This window comes from Mustela nigripes, chromosome 16 (assembly GCF_022355385.1).
Source record: "Mustela nigripes isolate SB6536 chromosome 16, MUSNIG.SB6536, whole genome shotgun sequence".
Taxonomy (NCBI): Eukaryota; Metazoa; Chordata; class Mammalia; order Carnivora; family Mustelidae; genus Mustela; species Mustela nigripes.
Genome location: NC_081572.1, coordinates 18,039,200 through 18,057,250, shown reverse-complemented (window position 1 = coordinate 18,057,250; position 18,051 = coordinate 18,039,200). Strand labels below are relative to the sequence as shown.

At 51.1% G+C, this 18,051-nt stretch overlaps 1 protein-coding gene and 1 long non-coding RNA gene across 2 annotated transcripts; both read left to right on the top strand.

Moving 5' to 3' along the window:
• The first annotated feature begins 5,215 nt into the window (after nt 1-5,215).
• Nucleotides 5,216-7,327, top strand: FZD2 (frizzled class receptor 2). Its single transcript, XM_059380880.1, has one exon. The coding sequence runs from the start codon at nt 5,466-5,468 to the stop codon at nt 7,158-7,160; it is 1,695 nt and encodes a 564-aa protein (XP_059236863.1). The 5' UTR covers nt 5,216-5,465; the 3' UTR covers nt 7,161-7,327.
• Nucleotides 7,328-9,282: 1,955 nt separating this feature from the next.
• On the top strand, nt 9,283-17,323 carry LOC132004144 (uncharacterized). Its single transcript, XR_009400427.1, has 3 exons — nt 9,283-9,336; nt 16,530-16,639; nt 17,189-17,323. It is a non-coding gene; the product is annotated as an uncharacterized LOC132004144 (long non-coding RNA).
• Nucleotides 17,324-18,051: the final 728 nt, after the last annotated feature.

The window sequence follows — 18,051 nt, the reverse complement described above, 5'->3', positions numbered from 1 at the left end:
TAACCCACTGAGCCACCCTTTTAGCCTGCATCAGGTCAAGTGAGTGCTGTGCTCTACCTCATTGAATTGTCACAACAGCTATTTAGCTATTCAAGTTCAACCAACTTGAGACTCTCAGTGTCCTGAGAAGTGAGCCTGTGTAGTTCACACGTGGGCTAGCCTCTTTTCTTCTGGCCCCACCACTCCTTCTCAGTCTCCCTCCTCCTCGACCCATTGTCCTCAATGTTGGTATCTCCAAAGCTCTAGTTTTCCCACCCAATCCACCTTCCCTGGGTGATCTTAGGCACTAGCAACAACCAGATCTGAATCTAGCCTAAAGTTACCAGATCTGAATCTAGTAGAGCCCCCACCTGGCCCCTGGCTTAGAATAGCCACCTGTTTTCTGGGCACCCTCCATTGGATGTACCATCAGCTTGGACCAGCTCGCCTGAGTTCATTACACATCCTGGTCTGCATTTCCTAGCTTCGTTAATGACATCAGGGCATCTTGGTCAGAAACCTTGGTTGGCCTCCTCCGTCCTCTCTCTTCTCCAACTACACAGCCTCTGCTCATTGGACGCCCTCACCATCTCTTGCCCAGACTCTTGTAATCTCTCCCTAACTGGTATCTCTGACTCACCCAAGTCATGTTGCCCATGTCTCCCCAAATGCACCAGCTAAATCTTGGGCATGAATCTTTCCCTTGCCCACACTCCAGCATATCTCCAACGGCAGGAATCCAGATTGGGTGCACGATATCTAGGGTCCCTGCTTATTTAAAATCTCCTCTGCCATCATTCTCCTACACAGGGCTCTAGCAGGCCCAAATTTGTGTATTCTTGGGCTTCCTGCCCATTCCAACCATTTGACCCCACCATACCCTTGCATGTGCTGGTCCCTCGGGCTGGAATGCCCATCCCCACCTTGAGATGGGGGCTTCATATTTCTATACCTAGTGCCTCACACATGGTCTGCAAAGCCCTGTGGATCTGGGTTCTCTTTACCTCATTCTATTTTATTCCTCACTACAACTACACAATCTTCCACTGCCCTCCCCAACCCAGTCTGATTCCTGTATTACACTGCCTCAGCATAGGCTTCCCCTCCATACCGCTGAATCCTGTGGCAATTTTGCATCCATTTAAGTGACTATGTGATAAGTGTGAGTGTCTCCCTCTTCCACTAGAATGCAAGCTGCCCAGGAACAGGGTTGCTTCTGGTGATCACTACCTAATTAAGTGCATAAAAGCACACAGTTCTTATAAAACATTAGGGGCTGTGTAGGAGACAGAACGCACACACAGCTTTAAGAGCCAAGCAGGCCTGGGTTTAAATCTCAGCTCGGACACTTTGTGACGTTGAGAAAGTTGTCAAATCTCACCTAAGGTGAGATTCTTCATCTTGAACAAATAAATGAATGAATAAATGAATGAATGAATTGTTTTTTTTTCTTCTTTAAATAATTTCATTTATTTATTTGGCAGAGAGAGAGACATGAGAGAGGGAATACAAGCAGGGAAAGAGGGAGAGGGAGAAGCAGGCTTCCCTCGGAGCAGGGAACCAGATGTGGGGCTCGATCCCAGGACGCTGGAATCATGACCTGAGCAGAAGGCAGACGCTTAATGACTGGGCCACCCAGGCGCCCCTGAATGAATGAATTTTTATTTTATTTTTAATTGTAGATTCTTCATCCATGAACCCAATGCAATACTTCTTGTGTATGTGCAGTGTTCAATAGGAGCTCAAGAAATGGTAGTAGTGGGACACCTGTGTGGCTCAGTGGGTTAAGCCTCTGCCTTCAGCTCAGGTCATGATCCCAGGGTCCTGGGATGGAGGCCCACATGGAGACCTGCATTGGGCTCTCTGCTCAGCGGGGAGCCTGCTTCCCGCCTGCTCTGTGCCTGCCTCTCTGCCTACTTGTGATCCCTCTCTCTCTATGTTAAATAAATAAATAAAATCTTAAAAAAAAAAAAAAAAAAGAAATGGTAGTAGTTACCCTTTGTATCCAAGGATGTTTGCCGAATAAATATTTAATTCATGTCACTTCATGTTTTGAAAGGTTCTTCATGATTGTAAAATGTATTCCTGTCATTCTGAAATTACTCTGGATGTGTAAATCTCATATTTTAAAAATCTGCTGGCTCATTCCCACTTTGCAGATGGTGAACCTAAGGTACAAAGAACTGAAATGACTATCCGAGTCAGGGATCAGGTCCAGGTCAGTGCTCAAGCTAATTAAAAAAAAAAAATCAGAATTAACTGTTGTACCTATCAATATGACATAATCTACTGTTTAAACTGAGAGAATCTGCTCATTTCCTTTAGTTACTGATCTCCTGCCATTGAAAGGTGGGTTTGTGGTGTGGAAAGTGTGTGGATAGACCTGAAAACCTGAAGATGTAGGTTCTGGTCCTGTTCACATTCCAGATCCTCACACGAAAAGGCAAGAGTAAGGGAGAAATATCGTGATTTCACCCAGGCGTGATTTCTTATTTCATGTAGAAATGCTAGATAAGGGACACCTGGGTGGTTTAGTCCTTGGTCGCCTGCCTTCAGCTCAGGCTCAGGTCATGATCCCAGGGTCCTGGGATGGAGCCCTGCATTGGGCTCCCTGCTCAGCAGGAAGCCTGTTTCTCCCTCTCCCAGTCTCCCTTCTTGTATACCCTTTCTTGCTGCCTCTGTCAAATAAATAAATAAAATCTTAAAAAAAAAAAAAGGGGTGGGGGAAGAAAGAAAGAAATGCTAGATAAGTGCAGGATCTCAGTAGAATGACTATTCTTCCGGGATACCACAAACTCTTGAGGGTCCGGGATGCCGCCATTTTCCTCTGCACCCCTCCCTCCTCCACCCCCACCCCCCAGCACCTACCGCAGTGGTGTGAAATGAGAAGACTCAAGAAAAGTCTGTTGAAGGAATGAACACTTTTCTGCGTGAATGAAAGAAGGCCTGTGACTTCTTTTTTCCACCTCCAGCTCCCCCTTTGTGGGGGTGGTTGTGGAAGGGATAACCGTCACTCAAAACTGGCCCCAGGGCAGGAAAACAGGTTTGTCACGGAAGGAAATTGAAGATGCGGCATTTCTATTGGAGATTGACAATCAATTTCCGATCAGACGGTGAGCTTCCTGAGTGGAGAGTAGGAGCCTGTCTTACTCATTTTTGTTTTCCCTGCTCAGCTCAGGGGCTTGGTCCCAGCTCTAGAGAAGCACAGGGATACACTGGGAGGGGGAGACTGAAGGAGGAGCCCTCAGGTGTGGTTCAGGCCCCTCCAGAATACAACTCTAGACTGTTCCTTAACCATGTGGATTTGGGGGTGAGCTGTAAATGGAATGGAGAGCAAAAAGCACGTTAGGAATACTTTAGAATGCTTTAGGAAGGTTTCTTCCTAAAGTAGTGAAAAGAAAAATCCTCCAGGATACAATAAGGACCATTTTCACATTGTAAAGAACTTGAAAATCTGCTTATCATTTAACTGGGGGGGGGGGGTGTCAAATCCTGTCCAACCTGGATCTGTTATACGTATCCATTTAGAGTTTTTTTTTTTTTTTTTTCTGCTGCTGCCCATTCCATTCTTCTTTTTCTCTCAAATCTCTTTTGTTGTTTCTGTTTGGTTTGCAAAGCAATCCTTTTCTAGATCAGAGCAGGAAACACCTCGCCAGGCTGGGAGGACTTATTGTACTGAGAAGTAAAGGGTTTTCAAAACTCAACTTTCTTTCTTCTTTTTAAGTTATCTGCCCCCCCCGCCCCCTTTCCCTTGGAAGACACGGTAGAGGTAATTGATCCATCATCCAGTATCAGGCCCTGGAGATTTACACGCAAATCCCTCCTAACCTCCCCGCCCCCAAACCCTTTCCCAAATTTAAAATCCTAGGAGGGGAAAGATAGAAGACCGTTCTAAACTAGTAGGAACCCTTCTGGCGGCCACCACCCATCCCCAACCAGGTGAGAGACGGGGGAGACGGGGTAGGTAATCCGCCACAACCCCCCAGCCTCTCCCTCGCCACACAGGCCACCCCTTTCTGGTGTGGAATCACTTAAGGTTTGGGTAAAACTCCCCTCTCTTCCAGGAGACAGTATCTGGAAGCTTTTAGGGGACGGAGGCAGAGGTGGGGAGAGAGGAGGAAAATGCCCCCAACGGCCTAAGAAAGTCATCTCTTCACTCAAAACTGCCCGTCACCCCCCACCCCCCACCATTAACTTTCGATTAAGACCTCCCCGTTATGGCAACTAAACTTTACTTTGCATAATTAAGATTTGCCTCGGAAGAAGGGGAGGGAGAAGCCGCAGCTCTCGGCCATTCTCCTTCACCTCTCCCCCTACCACCCCCGCCCCAACCCTCCAGCTCTGGGCCTCTAAGTTCCTGAGTTTTCTCACTTTGAGGTGCCACCGAACACAAAGAACCATAATGGGCTCCTTTGTGCTCGCTACGGGGCAATTACGCCCTGGAGTCCAGGCCCCTTTAAGAGCCTCTTAAAGAGACAGGCTCTCATTTTTCAGAGGGTTATTTAAGGGTGTGTTTAAGGGGGAGGGGCGAGGCAAACTCCTAGGGGTCTGCGTACTGGGTGAGGTGAAACTTTTTGTCTGCACTCCTTGAGGAGGAGCTGAGAGAAATGTCTTTGTGAGCCGCTCATTTTTTAAAAAAAGTGTTTCTCTCTCTGAAACATTTTTTAAAGTTGAGGTTTTTCACTTGATTTGAAAAACTGGACTGGAATAGGTGGGGTGCTAGGAGCAGGGGCGGAGGCAAGGATTTAAAGAAGCCGTACCAGCGAGAGCGCCTTAGGCCCCCAGGAGAAGAGTGATCCAGGGCCGAGTGGCTTGGGTCTGCCGCAATTCTGGGGCTTGTGTGTCTCCGGATCTCGCCGCCGCGACTCCGGAGAAATCCCGTGCTGGGCAAACAGCCCTTAATATAATAATAGCTTGTCTCTTTAAAAAGCAAAAGAGGGGGGGAAAGTTTTGTTGGCATCTGGTTTCTGATCTCATTATGTTGTGGTCGACCAATCCAGCCCTCGGGACTGGTCCTGGGGTTTAAATCTGATTGGCCGAGAGCACATTTTGGGATGGTGCTTAGATCTCGACGGGGCGGTTTCAAGGATCCCTTTTTGGGGGGCTGAGAGGAGGGCGGGGCCGCCGGCGGGGGCCCCCTTGAAACCGACTAATTGGGATCGGAGAGGCCGAGGTGAGGGCTGGAGGAACGCACAAAGGAGTCGCTGGGCGGAGAAGGGAGGGGAGAGGCGAGAGGAGGAGAAAGAAGAGGAGAGAGGGCAAGCAGCGCGCGGTGTCTCGGGCGGCTCAGTCGGACCGCGGCGAGCTAGCCGGCAGGCGCGCCGCCCCCCTCCCCCGCCCGGCCTCCCCAACTCTGCGGCCGCCAGCAAACTTTGCAAAGAGGCGCGGGAGGCGGCGGCGAGGCGGCGGCGGGGAAGGCGCGCGGTCTCGGGCCTGGGGCGGGGGCGGGGGGGCGCCCGGGAGCCGAGTGGGGGGCGGCGGCCAGCATGCGGCCCCGCAGCGCCCTGCCCCGCCTGCTGCTGCCGCTGCTGCTGCTGCCGGCCGCTGGGCCGGCCCAGTTCCACGGGGAGAAGGGCATCTCCATCCCAGACCACGGCTTCTGCCAACCCATCTCCATCCCGCTGTGCACGGACATCGCCTACAACCAGACCATCATGCCCAACCTTCTGGGCCACACGAACCAGGAGGACGCGGGCCTGGAGGTGCACCAATTCTACCCGTTGGTGAAGGTGCAGTGCTCCCCCGAACTGCGCTTCTTCTTGTGCTCCATGTACGCGCCCGTGTGCACCGTGCTGGAGCAGGCCATCCCGCCGTGCCGCTCCATCTGCGAGCGCGCGCGCCAGGGCTGCGAGGCGCTCATGAACAAGTTCGGCTTCCAGTGGCCGGAGCGCCTGCGCTGCGAGCACTTTCCGCGCCACGGCGCAGAGCAGATCTGCGTGGGCCAGAACCACTCCGAGGACGGCACGCCGGCGCTGCTCACCACCGCACCTCCGCCGGGCCTGCAGCCGGGGGCCGGGGGCACCCCGGGTGGCCCGGGCGGCGGCTCTCCCCCGCGCTACGCCACGCTGGAGCACCCGTTCCACTGCCCGCGCGTTCTCAAGGTGCCGTCCTATCTAAGCTACAAGTTCCTGGGCGAGCGCGACTGCGCGGCGCCTTGCGAGCCCGCGCGGCCCGACGGCTCCATGTTCTTCTCGCAGGAGGAGACGCGCTTTGCGCGCCTCTGGATCCTCACCTGGTCGGTGCTGTGCTGCGCCTCCACCTTCTTCACCGTCACCACCTACCTGGTGGACATGCAGCGTTTCCGCTACCCGGAGCGGCCCATCATCTTTCTGTCGGGCTGCTACACTATGGTTTCGGTGGCCTACATCGCGGGCTTCGTGCTCCAGGAGCGCGTCGTGTGCAACGAGCGCTTTTCCGAGGACGGCTACCGCACGGTCGTGCAGGGCACCAAGAAGGAGGGCTGCACCATTCTCTTCATGATGCTCTACTTCTTCAGCATGGCCAGTTCCATCTGGTGGGTCATCCTGTCGCTCACTTGGTTCCTGGCGGCGGGCATGAAGTGGGGCCACGAGGCCATCGAGGCCAACTCGCAGTACTTCCACCTGGCCGCGTGGGCCGTGCCGGCGGTCAAGACCATCACGATCCTGGCCATGGGCCAGATTGACGGCGACCTGCTGAGCGGCGTGTGCTTCGTGGGCCTCAATAGCCTGGACCCGCTGCGGGGCTTCGTGCTGGCGCCGCTCTTCGTGTACCTGTTCATCGGCACGTCCTTCCTCCTGGCCGGCTTCGTGTCCCTCTTTCGCATCCGCACCATCATGAAGCACGACGGCACCAAGACCGAGAAGCTGGAGCGGCTGATGGTGCGCATCGGCGTCTTCTCGGTGCTCTACACCGTGCCCGCCACCATCGTCATCGCCTGCTACTTCTACGAGCAGGCCTTTCGAGAGCACTGGGAGCGCTCGTGGGTGAGCCAGCACTGCAAGAGCCTGGCCATCCCGTGCCCGGCGCACTACACGCCGCGCATGTCGCCCGACTTCACCGTCTACATGATCAAATACCTCATGACGCTCATCGTGGGCATCACGTCGGGCTTTTGGATCTGGTCCGGCAAGACGTTGCACTCGTGGAGAAAGTTCTACACCCGGCTCACCAACAGCCGGCACGGCGAGACCACCGTGTGAGGGGCTGCCCCAGCGGCCGTGTCCCCAGGCGGGCCTCTCCCCCCCCCACCCCGCCCGCGCGCCCGCACGGGGCGTTGGGGGGGCGCCTTGCCTCTGCGGGGGTGGGGGTGGGGGGCGTCCTACAGACTCCTTATTTTATTTTTTTAAATAAAGAACAATCGAAACCATTTCTCTTTTAGGTTGCTTTTTAAAGAGAACTCTGTTCGATGCCCCCAGCAGGTTTGTAATTAAAACTGTAAATAGTCTTGTAAATTTAATTATATATTTTCTATTTAAAAGAAAAACGGAAAAAAAGGGGGGAGCGCCAAGGGGCCCCGAGGCTGAGGAATGAAGGGAGGGGGCTTTGGGGGGGGGTCCTCTCCTTTCTTCAGTGCCCTTTTCAAACACCATCCCCTACTTTGGTTCGAATATTTTGGTGTTTCGGCAGGGCTGGGCCTGCTGGAAGAGGTGTTTCTGGGACGAGGTGGAGGAGGGGGTTAGATTCAACTCCCAGAGCCAAATCTGTGAGCCTTCTCACTGGGCCTGTGGAAGTCGTTGGGTGTTTCCCCAACTTGGGTTCTTCTTGTTTTATTCCCTGTCTCTCCCCACCTGTCCTGTCTGCTTCACTCGATCTTTGGAGCATTCCCCAAAGAGATCGGGCTAACCCCGCGAGTGGGATGGGGGGACAGGGCGAGATGGGGTGCGGAATGGCCGCCTCCCCCCGCAGGCTGGAAGATCATTCTTCTCTTTGACTTTTTTCTTTTCAGCTTGCTGCCCCAAGCGCTTGGAGTGGGCAGAAAGTGCTTTGTAGTGCTTTGTGAAATGTGTTCCGAAACAAAACCGCCCCCCACCCCACCTCCGCCACTACCTTGAGTACCAATCCTGACTGTCTCCATTTTTAGGGAGAGCCTTAGCTCACAAATGTTGGGGTTCTGAGATGCCCTTGTGTCTTTCCCCTTCCCTTGTAGTTGGCTCCCTGCCACTTCCCAACCGAACATCTTCTCTGGCATTCAGATAAGTTTGCAGGTTGGTTTGTGCTTTATGTGTGGGTTTTTGTTGTTGGGTCTCCCCTGCCCCCCGCAAAAAAAAAAAAAAAGCAATAAAAATGGGTTGAGTTGAAGGGAGGGGACGGATAGGCTGGTGGGATTTTTAGTTTAACTTTGACAAAAGACTTCTTTTCAAACTTGTCCAGAAAGGGAAACGAAAAAAAAGTGGGTATTTTTGCTTTGGAAGAAGGCTCTAGGCAGTCTCTTTGTGACTGTGGGGGTGGGGTTGGGTGTTTACAGGACATTCTATATCTCAAGATTGATAGAATGTTTATAACAGATGTTTCTTATCTTCTCCCTAAAACCCCAAAATAAAAGGCAAGACTTTTCTTAAAGTGTCTTTCCCGCTGGTATGAGAATTGATTGCAATTTCCAATACACATCATTTCCCTCAACTATTTGGAATATTTTAGAATTTTAACTCCAAATGATTGATTTGAAGACCAAGGGGTGGGGTGGAACCAGTATGGCACAGAACCCAATTTTTCACCATCTCCTGTTTCTTGATAATAGTGCAAATTAAAAGCTAATAATCATAATAAAGCACATTTAATTATCTTCTAGAGATCTAGCCCTTTAATTGTATTTAACAGGGTTGTAACATTTTATTAGTTTAACCAAACCACACACCCCCTTTCCCTCTCCCCCGACCTACTTGGTTGGGGGTTGGGGTAGAGAAGAGGTTCCCTGCCCCAGACCTTGCTTTTTTTTAGCTAAAATATGGGGGAAAGGGTGCCTTACCACCCTTTGTTGGCATTCTTTGGGATAAGGGAGAAAGTAAGTTAGAACCCCTACTTCGATTTGTTTGTGTGTGTTAGTTTATGTTGGGGGAGGGGACCTGGAAATGTTTGGTGGTAATTGAAGTCGTATGTGGGGCTTTGTTTGGAATTGTATGAAGCCTGGGGATTTCAGCAGAGCCCCCTTCTCAAAATATGTAACCTTCCACCAAATGATTTGTGTGGGGGAGGAGGGGTCAACGTTATAAGTTAAAACTAGCTTTTTCTCAACTGAGGGCGTGTACCAAGTCCTAATATGAGATGATAACAACTATCAAAGCAGCAGGCAGGGGAGCCACTCCCCTGTAGCTCCATTTGTTGCAAAATTCTAAAGGAACCCCACAAGGCCTGGAGGAAAGAGTTAAATTACAAATTGTGAGTGCCTCTCCGGGAAAGAATGGTGAAAGCCTGGGGGTGGGGGGAGGGGTTCCAGTGGTGGAGATGGAGCCTGGTGGGGAGAGCTGGTCTCTTGAAGATTTCGCGGAAGAGCCCGCCCTGCACCCCTCCTCCTGCCTCGAAGCCCCCAGGAGCCCAGCTCTGCCTGCTTTGGGTACATCTGTCAGTGGGCTCTTACGCTGATAGCAGGAACACATGGTGGACTGCCCACAATAATCTTTCCTTCCCTGAGCTGGGGTGAGAGGGAGGGAATTTGGGCAAAGATGGTTATTCCTTCTTAACCTCCGTCCCTGAAAGTCACCCGCCAGTGGAGGGGAAGAGGGTCCAAGAAAATGGAAAAAATGAGTTTTCTGGTGGTGTGTGTTGGGGGGAGAAGATACGTGATAATTGCCTCTTTGGGAAAGGACAGTTCTAGATGCCCTCCCCTTCCCCAATGTGGGTGGGGGGGCAAAGGGCTAATTACCTGATAGAAAGTAGTGGGGGAACTCTTGCCTGGCTGTTGTCACTGCTTTAAGGAACCAGCTCTCAGAGGAGGGAAGTGTTAGCCCAAAGTGCAGGAAATTTCGGAGAGTCTGAGCCTGGAACAGAGACCCAGAGGCAAACTGTCTGAGCTCTGCCCCACCTGGAGAGGGGTCTCTATGCCCTTATGATAAACACCTGGGCTTGGGAGTCTACTTTTGCAGATTTCTTGGTCACCCTATGGGTAAGTCCCAAAGGGGCTAAGGGAGGCTTTGGTGGAAGGTCTACAGCCCAAAGGAAAGCCTTGCACCTGAGACCAGCCTTTGGTCTCACAAGGCTTCCTACCTGTTCTCCCGTCCAACCCCCAGACCACAAAGGAGAAGCTGGTTGTCTAGGTTCTAGGCTTAGGGCATTTTTTCCTCCAGACTCCTCCCTCCTCCCTTGATCAGACTTTGGCTTTTCCACCCCCTACCCCTAACTCTCCTCCTGAAAATGGTTCCATTCGTTGCAAACTCTGTGTTCTTTAAGAACCAGCCCCAGAAGAGGACCCTCAGGTTTTCCACGACAAAATTCTTCTAAACATCCACCAACAGCGAGGATCACTAGGCTCTGGAGCTGGTGACTTCTGGATTCTAGGGTGTTGGAGCCCTAGATCTGGGCTGGATTCCAAAAGCGGAGAGATGCTGTCCCAGGGTGCTGTGGGGCCCATGTCTGGGGAAACCGAGCCCAGATTCTGCCAACTCTAGGGCATCGTGCTTCTGTTCATCTCCGTCACGGAAACACAGTCCCTTCCTTCCCTACACTCACCTTCCTTTCCTCAAGTTGGATTTTAAACTGGGCTACTGACCCATCTGAGAACCTGAAAAATCTAGAGCTTCTCCTGGGAGAAATTGGCCAGACTCCTGTGAACACACAATTTTGCATTAATTTTGGGGGGTCAACGAATTCTCTATCTGTGCCCCTTGCCCCATCCCCAAGCTAGCTTTCCAGCTCCTGGTTTAGACATTTCCTCCTCCTGAGGAGTGGGTCTCTCCACCTCTTCAATGGGCATCCTTTATAACTTTCCTGGGGCGGGGAGTGGGGGTGTGTGTGTTGGGGGGAATCTGCGCCACAAGTGTCCAATTACTTCTACTATGGAAAGGGGGATCAGGAGGAGAGGAAACCATCAGGTCTATAAAACCAGGAACATCCCCCAACCCAGATTATTCCTCAACCCTGCCTCTCTGGAAGGTAACAGATTATCGAGGGAATGAGTAATATTTTTGGAGTCGAGGGGAAAAAAACAGGCAAAAGACAGACACACACAGGCCGATCATGGTCGTGAGTGCAGACTTGGGCACGAGACGGTATCCGCTCTGAGCCTGACCTCGGAGTCCCTGTCCTCATCAGTAAAAAGGCCGCGGTACCGGTCCCGGGAGCTTGCGTGAGGATTAGATGGGCGCGGGTACAGAGCCCGCACATTAAAGTTCGGTAAATTGTAGCCCTCTTCCCATTACTTAGGTTAATTCCTAAAAGAATCTGCATCAAAGGATGTACATTTCTTCAGGGCTTTTTACACTATTGTTGCTGATAGTTTTAACAAAATAGAGTGATTTCCTGTGCTCCCGGGTTTTGCACCTGACTCTGGATGCCAGCTCACAGTCCAGAGGCTCTCGGAGGTGGTTGGGCCATGTTTTTCTCTCCCTCTCTCCTCTGATGAGGACAGAAATGTCTTACCCGCCTGAGTGAGCAGGGCACACACACGGGCGGGCTCTCTCTCCAGCCAGCTTTGAAGCCGGCTAATTAGGGCTAGGGCTGTCACAGCTGGCTTCCCCTGCACCTCCCCTCCACCCCTCTGCCTCCCCTCTACCCCTGCGCCTCCCCCCACCCCTCCGCCCTCCTCCTCGGTCCCCAGTCCCAGCCCGAGAGCCCCTCCTTCGGGGCCTTGCCTTGCCTGGCTTTGCCCTCCACAGCCGGCCCGCTTGTGGCCCTTCCAGACTGCCTGATCAGGGCTGGGATCTGATGCCTGGAGAAAGGACAAGACGGGACTTGGGACGTGGAATAAACCCAGGAACAACTGATTGGGTTCAGAGAGGACTGCCTATGGCCCAGGACCCTCCTGATTCCTAATGAAGCCTGGAGAGGAGCCGGCCTGGGCTGCGGGCTGAGCCCTGGGCCCTTTGTTTGAGAGCCAAGCTTTCTGAAGGCTCCAGCCTCCCAACCTGGCCCTTATAATTAGCCCCAATCAGAGTGTTTATGTAGGGGCCTCCTGCGGAACTCAGAGCCCCGAGATTTCATTCCAAACCTGGAGGAGGAGGGGCAGGAAAGGGATTTGTGTTGGGACCGAGAAAAAGGAGGATGGGGTTAGCCAGTGTGGAGGAGGCGGCCTGGGGGGAGGAGAGGGGAGGAGGTCTTGGAACTGGGAGGACCACCACCCTCCCCATTGGGTCCCGGCTGGGGTCAGGACCCCTCCCAGGGTAGCAGGCGCCCTGGCATCCTGACCCGGGCTGGGCCTGCACGCCTTCTGGGCAGGCTCTGTGGGTGGGTGGGCTTGTGCCAATCGGAAATGGTTTGGATATAATTAACCCAGCTAATCACCAGCCTCAGCCCGCTGGGAGGGGAGGGCACAGCCCAGCGTCCCAGCTCCCCCAGGAAGCTCCGGTCTCCTGTTCTTCCTCCGATGGGGGCCATGGGTGTGCCAAGCCCTGCAGCTGCTGAGGGTGGTAGAGTCAGAAGGCGGGCAGGGAAGGGATGGAGGAAGGGAGGGCGCCTGATTCTCATCTCTGGCCTCACCCTCAAGGGGGAATGCGACAGCAGGGAGTGGGCCTAGAGTGGCCATGCTGTGCTGGTGGGGGCTGGGGCACAGCAGCAGGAATTGTGTGTGGGGGGGGTCCCAGCCACTGCTTCCAGGTGGCACTGGGTGTGTCCCTGACCCCTACTGCCTTTCCCTCTGGATCTAGGCCTCCCAGGGAACTCTGTGGGGTGGGACGTGGCTTGAAGGGATTTCTGCCTACTGGGTTGAATGTCTTTTGGTCACAGTCTTGCAAGGCCTCCAGAGAGTGTCCCAACCCCCTCCCTCCCTCAGCACATAAGGCTTACCAAGGTCTGGATCTGGCTCCTCGCTTTCTAGTCTCACTTCCCACTGTCCATTCCTACACTCCTTTGTGCCTTCTCCAGAACTCTGATGTTCTCAGACCCGCCATGCTCCATGACTTTGCAAGTACTGTTCCTGTGGCTCAAATGTCCTTCCCTTTCCTTAGCCTAGATAGTAACTCTTATTGCCTCAGAATGTGCCTGAGGTCGAGTGGCCCCTCTGCAGACAACCGTACCCCTAGCCAATCCTGTCGCCACACTGTTCTCTATGGTCCCGGCACATCACCATTATTGTTCGTCTCCTTTCAGGACTATGACCTCCTTGAGGGGTAGCCCGTGTTTGGTCTTTCATCTCTGTATCCCTGAGCCTAGCAATACGCCTGGCACATAGTGGGTGCCCAAGATCACAGGCTCTGGAGACAGACAACTTGGGCTTGAATCTGCCTTAGCCACTTGCTAGGTGTTGACCTTGGGCAAGTTAACTTCTCTGTACATTATCTGTAAATAGGAATAGTAATAATACTTACCTTTCAAGACTGGTTTGAGGATTAAACAATCTGATTCAAGTAAAATCTTTTTTTTTTTTTTTTAAGATTTTATTTGTTTCTTTGGCAGAGATAGATCACAAGTAGGCAGAGAGGCAGGCAAAGAGAAAGGAGGAAGCAGGCTCCCCGCCAAGCAGAGAGCCCGATGCGGGGCTCCAACCCGATCCTGGGACCCTGAGATCATGACCTGAGCCGAAGGCAGAGGCTTTAACTCACTGAGCCACCCAGGCGCCCCTCAAGTAAAATCTTTAAAGCAGTGGCTGGCACATAGTAAATGCTTATTTACTGTGTTGGCTCAGTACTGAGTGTATAGTTAGTATAAGCCTACCATGGCTCAGGAGCTTGCCAAACTATAGAGAAGCACAAATTCAGTCCCCACCCACATGGAGACCATCTAGTTTAAGCCAATGAATGGATTAATGGGATTTCTGAGTTTTTATGTTTTCTTAAATAAGCTTACTATATAAGTGTTTGAGAATATATCTATGTTCAAATATGGAATCATGATGTATCTATTTGGATAGTATAAAGCATGCAATAAAATTGTGCGTGATCCCTTATAAACCTGACATATGTGATCTGTTTTTTTGAGCATGCGAGACCTGCTTCTAGGACAGAAGTTCTAGGACAGAAGTTTCTGGAAACCTCCTGCTCAGTCTGCGCTGCTAAGGAGAATGTTAAAAAAATTTTTTTTCCTACCAGAAAGAATAATTACTCTTATACAAATACAGACAATAAACACATCAACATTTTCATTTAACTCCTCAGTTAATGAAGGAATCTGTAAGATGTCAAGGAGACTCTGAAGAATGGAAAGATATCGAGGCATTCGATATACGAACGTTACGTAGATTTGCTTCATGGACAACTAGGCAATACTCACTGGGTGATATCAACTGTGTCTTCACCAGACACAATTCACATCTTATGGCCCAAAATAATTTCCATTATTATCAGTCACCTGAGTTGGAAAATAACTCAACGATAATAAGACTCAGACATAACCTGCCAGGAGACACAGTAATCCCCTCTCCAGAGTCATTATTTTAACCATTTCCAAGTCATTCACAATTTTCCTTGACAAGACTTTCTGAGCTTAGAACTCCCAAGATGATAAGTAGCAGGCACCCCTTCCCCTCAAACAGCTTTCGTGGTGGTAGGGGGCTCAGTTCCATCCAGAGTGAGCTAAAATCTTCCAGCCACCCCCTGAGGTTGGCACGGTCTTTGTCAACCTCTTCTTCCCCACTCTGAGCTCTGGCTTTTCTCCCTCACCTTCCTCTTTCCCACCCCTCCCCTCTCATCCCCTCCAACTATGCAGTCCACCCATTCATCCTTTGTGGTAGCCATAATTTATTGAGTACTTTCTATGGGCGAGACGCCGTGCTATACTTTCATAATAGCATTTAATGTTCACAAGAGCCATGAAATGAGTGCCGTCTTTACCTCAAATTACAGCATATTAAAGTCACCGGATTTCATGGAAACAGCTGTTTAGAGGGCATCTAGCCAGTCCGAGAAGAGGGAAAGCAGTCAGACTCTTAACCACAATACCGGAAGTAGCAAATGGGGTCATTCCTCATGCCAGCTGTCATGAATTGGTAGTGGCTCCCCAGAGTACTGTGTTAAGATGGATTCTGAGGCATCCTCTCGGTTGGATGGAAGCTAGTGCTGGAATCCACTAGTGATGTCTGTCATGGTCAGAGAATCAGAGAATGTAAAGGTTCCCAAGTACATCAGATGAGTGTCAGGCTGGCTTTATACTGCATTATCTCATGATCTCCGCAACATTTTTGTAACATTGCTGATGGCTGCCTCTCCATCTAAGGCCTGAGCCTCAGGGTCTGGATCTTAACGCCAGTTTTCTAGGTCTTTCTAATTCAAAGTGTGAGTCCATCTGCATTCTGCCCAGTCTTCCCCTCCCCCCCCCCCCCCCCCCCCCCCCCCAGTACCATCACCTGGGAGCTTGCTAAAAAAGCAGAATCTTGGATCTGACCTCATACCTACTGAATCAGAAGCTGCATTTTAACAAGATGCCCTGGAGGGTTTGTTTGCACATTCAATCGAAAGGAGCTGGTCCTGGGGACCTCTTTTCTCAGCTGCACCTGCCCCCACCCCTGCGGCCAGAATCCTCTTCTTCCCGGAAGGTGCTGGCTCAGGTCCAGGTCTGAGTATTCCCGACAGACCCTAATACTTAACCCAACAGAACCAGGTGTGTTTATGGACAATTTCAACTGAGGCTTGAAAACTTTAAGACATCCTCCCCCACCCTGGAAAAATCTTGCAGGATCCTCTGGCTTTTCCCATTAGGAGTGTGAGTGCCTCTGGGTCTGCGGGCTGCACCCCTACAGCTCAGCACTCTGTCCTGTCCTGTTTTCTGAGACTCTGCAGAGTCTCCCTAGGGCCTCGAGAATCCAGCCCAAACTTTCCACGCTGGCTTTTGAGACCTTTGCCCCTTCTCATAGGGGCCCAGGGACGTGGGATGGAGCCGGGCAGCACAGAGATGTGGAGGAGAAATAGTTGCTAAATCTTATTGGTTCAGCCATTGGTTCAACCAGTGTTGACCACTGTTCTCTCCTGGGCACGGGGAGACAGTGATGACTAGAGCATGGTCTCTGTTCTTGATGAAAGTGGACGTATGAGCAGATGATGGCTGTATCATGTGATACAAAAGGAAAACATTGGGGTTCTTAAGAAAAAAAACAAGGGCCTTCTAGGCAAAGGGAACCCCACAGGCAAAGCCATGGGAGAACATGGCATAATCAGGGAACGGCAAGGAGAACGTGCCTGGAGCATAGGATGAGTGTGGAGGAGAGTGCCAGAGCTGATCTAAGTAAGGATTTGGGCTGAGCCCCAGCAAAATTTCAATCTCACGCTGGCTTGGCCATGCAGCACACATCTGAGCCACCCCTGCCTGCTCGCAACGGCAGATCTCATTTCTTTACCGACTTGAACCAATCAGAACCAGGGGGTGCGGGCACATACACACACACCAGAGGACATGTGAAAGCCAAACGTTAGTGGGTTTTGGATCTATGCCCTCTCTCTAATCAATGACTGGATTCCATCCCTACCAACACCCTCTTTTTGTGCCAACAGGAGCAGGGATGGCCAGTGAATTTGAACTTCCTGGTAAAGAACTCTGGGGCAGGACTTTGGGTCTCCCTGACCTGAGACATGGCTACAGATGGAAGAAGCGTTGGCTCTACGTATGTACCAGATCTGATTGTGCAACTATGTCTGGGTGTGTGTAGACGGATATATGTGTGCGAACTGGTTGCCTTGATGTCTCAGGAGACATAATCCCAATTCCTTGCCAGAGAAAGAAGGATAGATTGGTCTACTGACATCCCAGTAAGATTCATATGGGAAACTTCCTTGGGGGCAGAAAGTGAGATGGCTATAATACCTTGTTTCAAATTATCTGACTCTCCTGTAGAAAGGCGGAGTATATGTCTCCTCCCCTTGACTCCTCACCTTTGACCAGTTGGCTATGGTGGAAGTGATGTCATGGGACGGATAAGTCTGGGTCATGAAAACCCATGCAGTTTCGACCTTGTTCATGGGAACCCTAACCCTCGGGCTGACAGAGCTGGCATATAAGAAGTTAGACTATCCAGAGACCACCATGCGAGAGAGGCCCCAAGTACGTGCTCTGGTTAATAGTTCTAGCTGAGCCCCGCCTTTCAGCCATTCCCACTAACACACTAGACAGATAGGTAAAGTCATCTTAATTTTACCTATCTTATTTTACCCAGACCAGCCCATCCATCAGCTGAATATCATTAGGTATCCTCAGCGATGCCTGTGGAACAGAAGAACCACCCAACCAAGCCTTACCCAAATTCCTGACCCATAAATTGTGGGATATAATAAAATGGCTATTGTTTCAAGCTACTTGGTTTTAGTGTACTTTGTTGCACAGCAGTAGATTACTGAGACGTAACTAAGTTCTTTAAGTACTTACTATGTATCTGGAATTGTTCTAAGTATTTGACATGCATTAATTTTTTTTAAGATTTTATTTATTTATTTATTTATTTGAGAGAGAGAGCACAAGCAGGGGGTCACCAGGCAGAGTGAGAAGCAGGCTCTCCACTGAGCAAGGAGCCCTATATGGAACTCGATCATCATGACCTGAGCCAAAAGCAGAGGCTTAACCTGCTGAGCCACCCAGGTGCCCCGACATGCATTAATTCATTTATTCCTGAGAATGGGTTCCAGAGAGGTGCCTGGATAGCTTAGTGGGTTAAGCCTCTGCCTTTGGCTCAGTCATGGTCTCAGGGTTCCGGGATCAAGCCCTGCATTGGGCTCTCGGCTCAGTGGAGAGTCTGCTTCCCACCGGCTCTCTGTCTGCCTCTCTGCCTACTTGTAATCTCTCTGTGTCAAATAAACAAATAAAATCTTTTTTTTTTTAAGATTTTATTTATTTATGTGACAGAGATCACAAGCAGGCAGGGAGGCAGGCAGAGAGAGAGAGAAAGGAAGCTCCCCGCTGAGCAGAGAGCCCGATGTGGGGCTCGATCCCAGGACCCTGGGATCATGACCTGAGCCAGAGGCAGAGGCTTTAACCCACTGAGCCACCCAGGTGCCCCTAAATAAATAAAATCTTAAAAAAAAA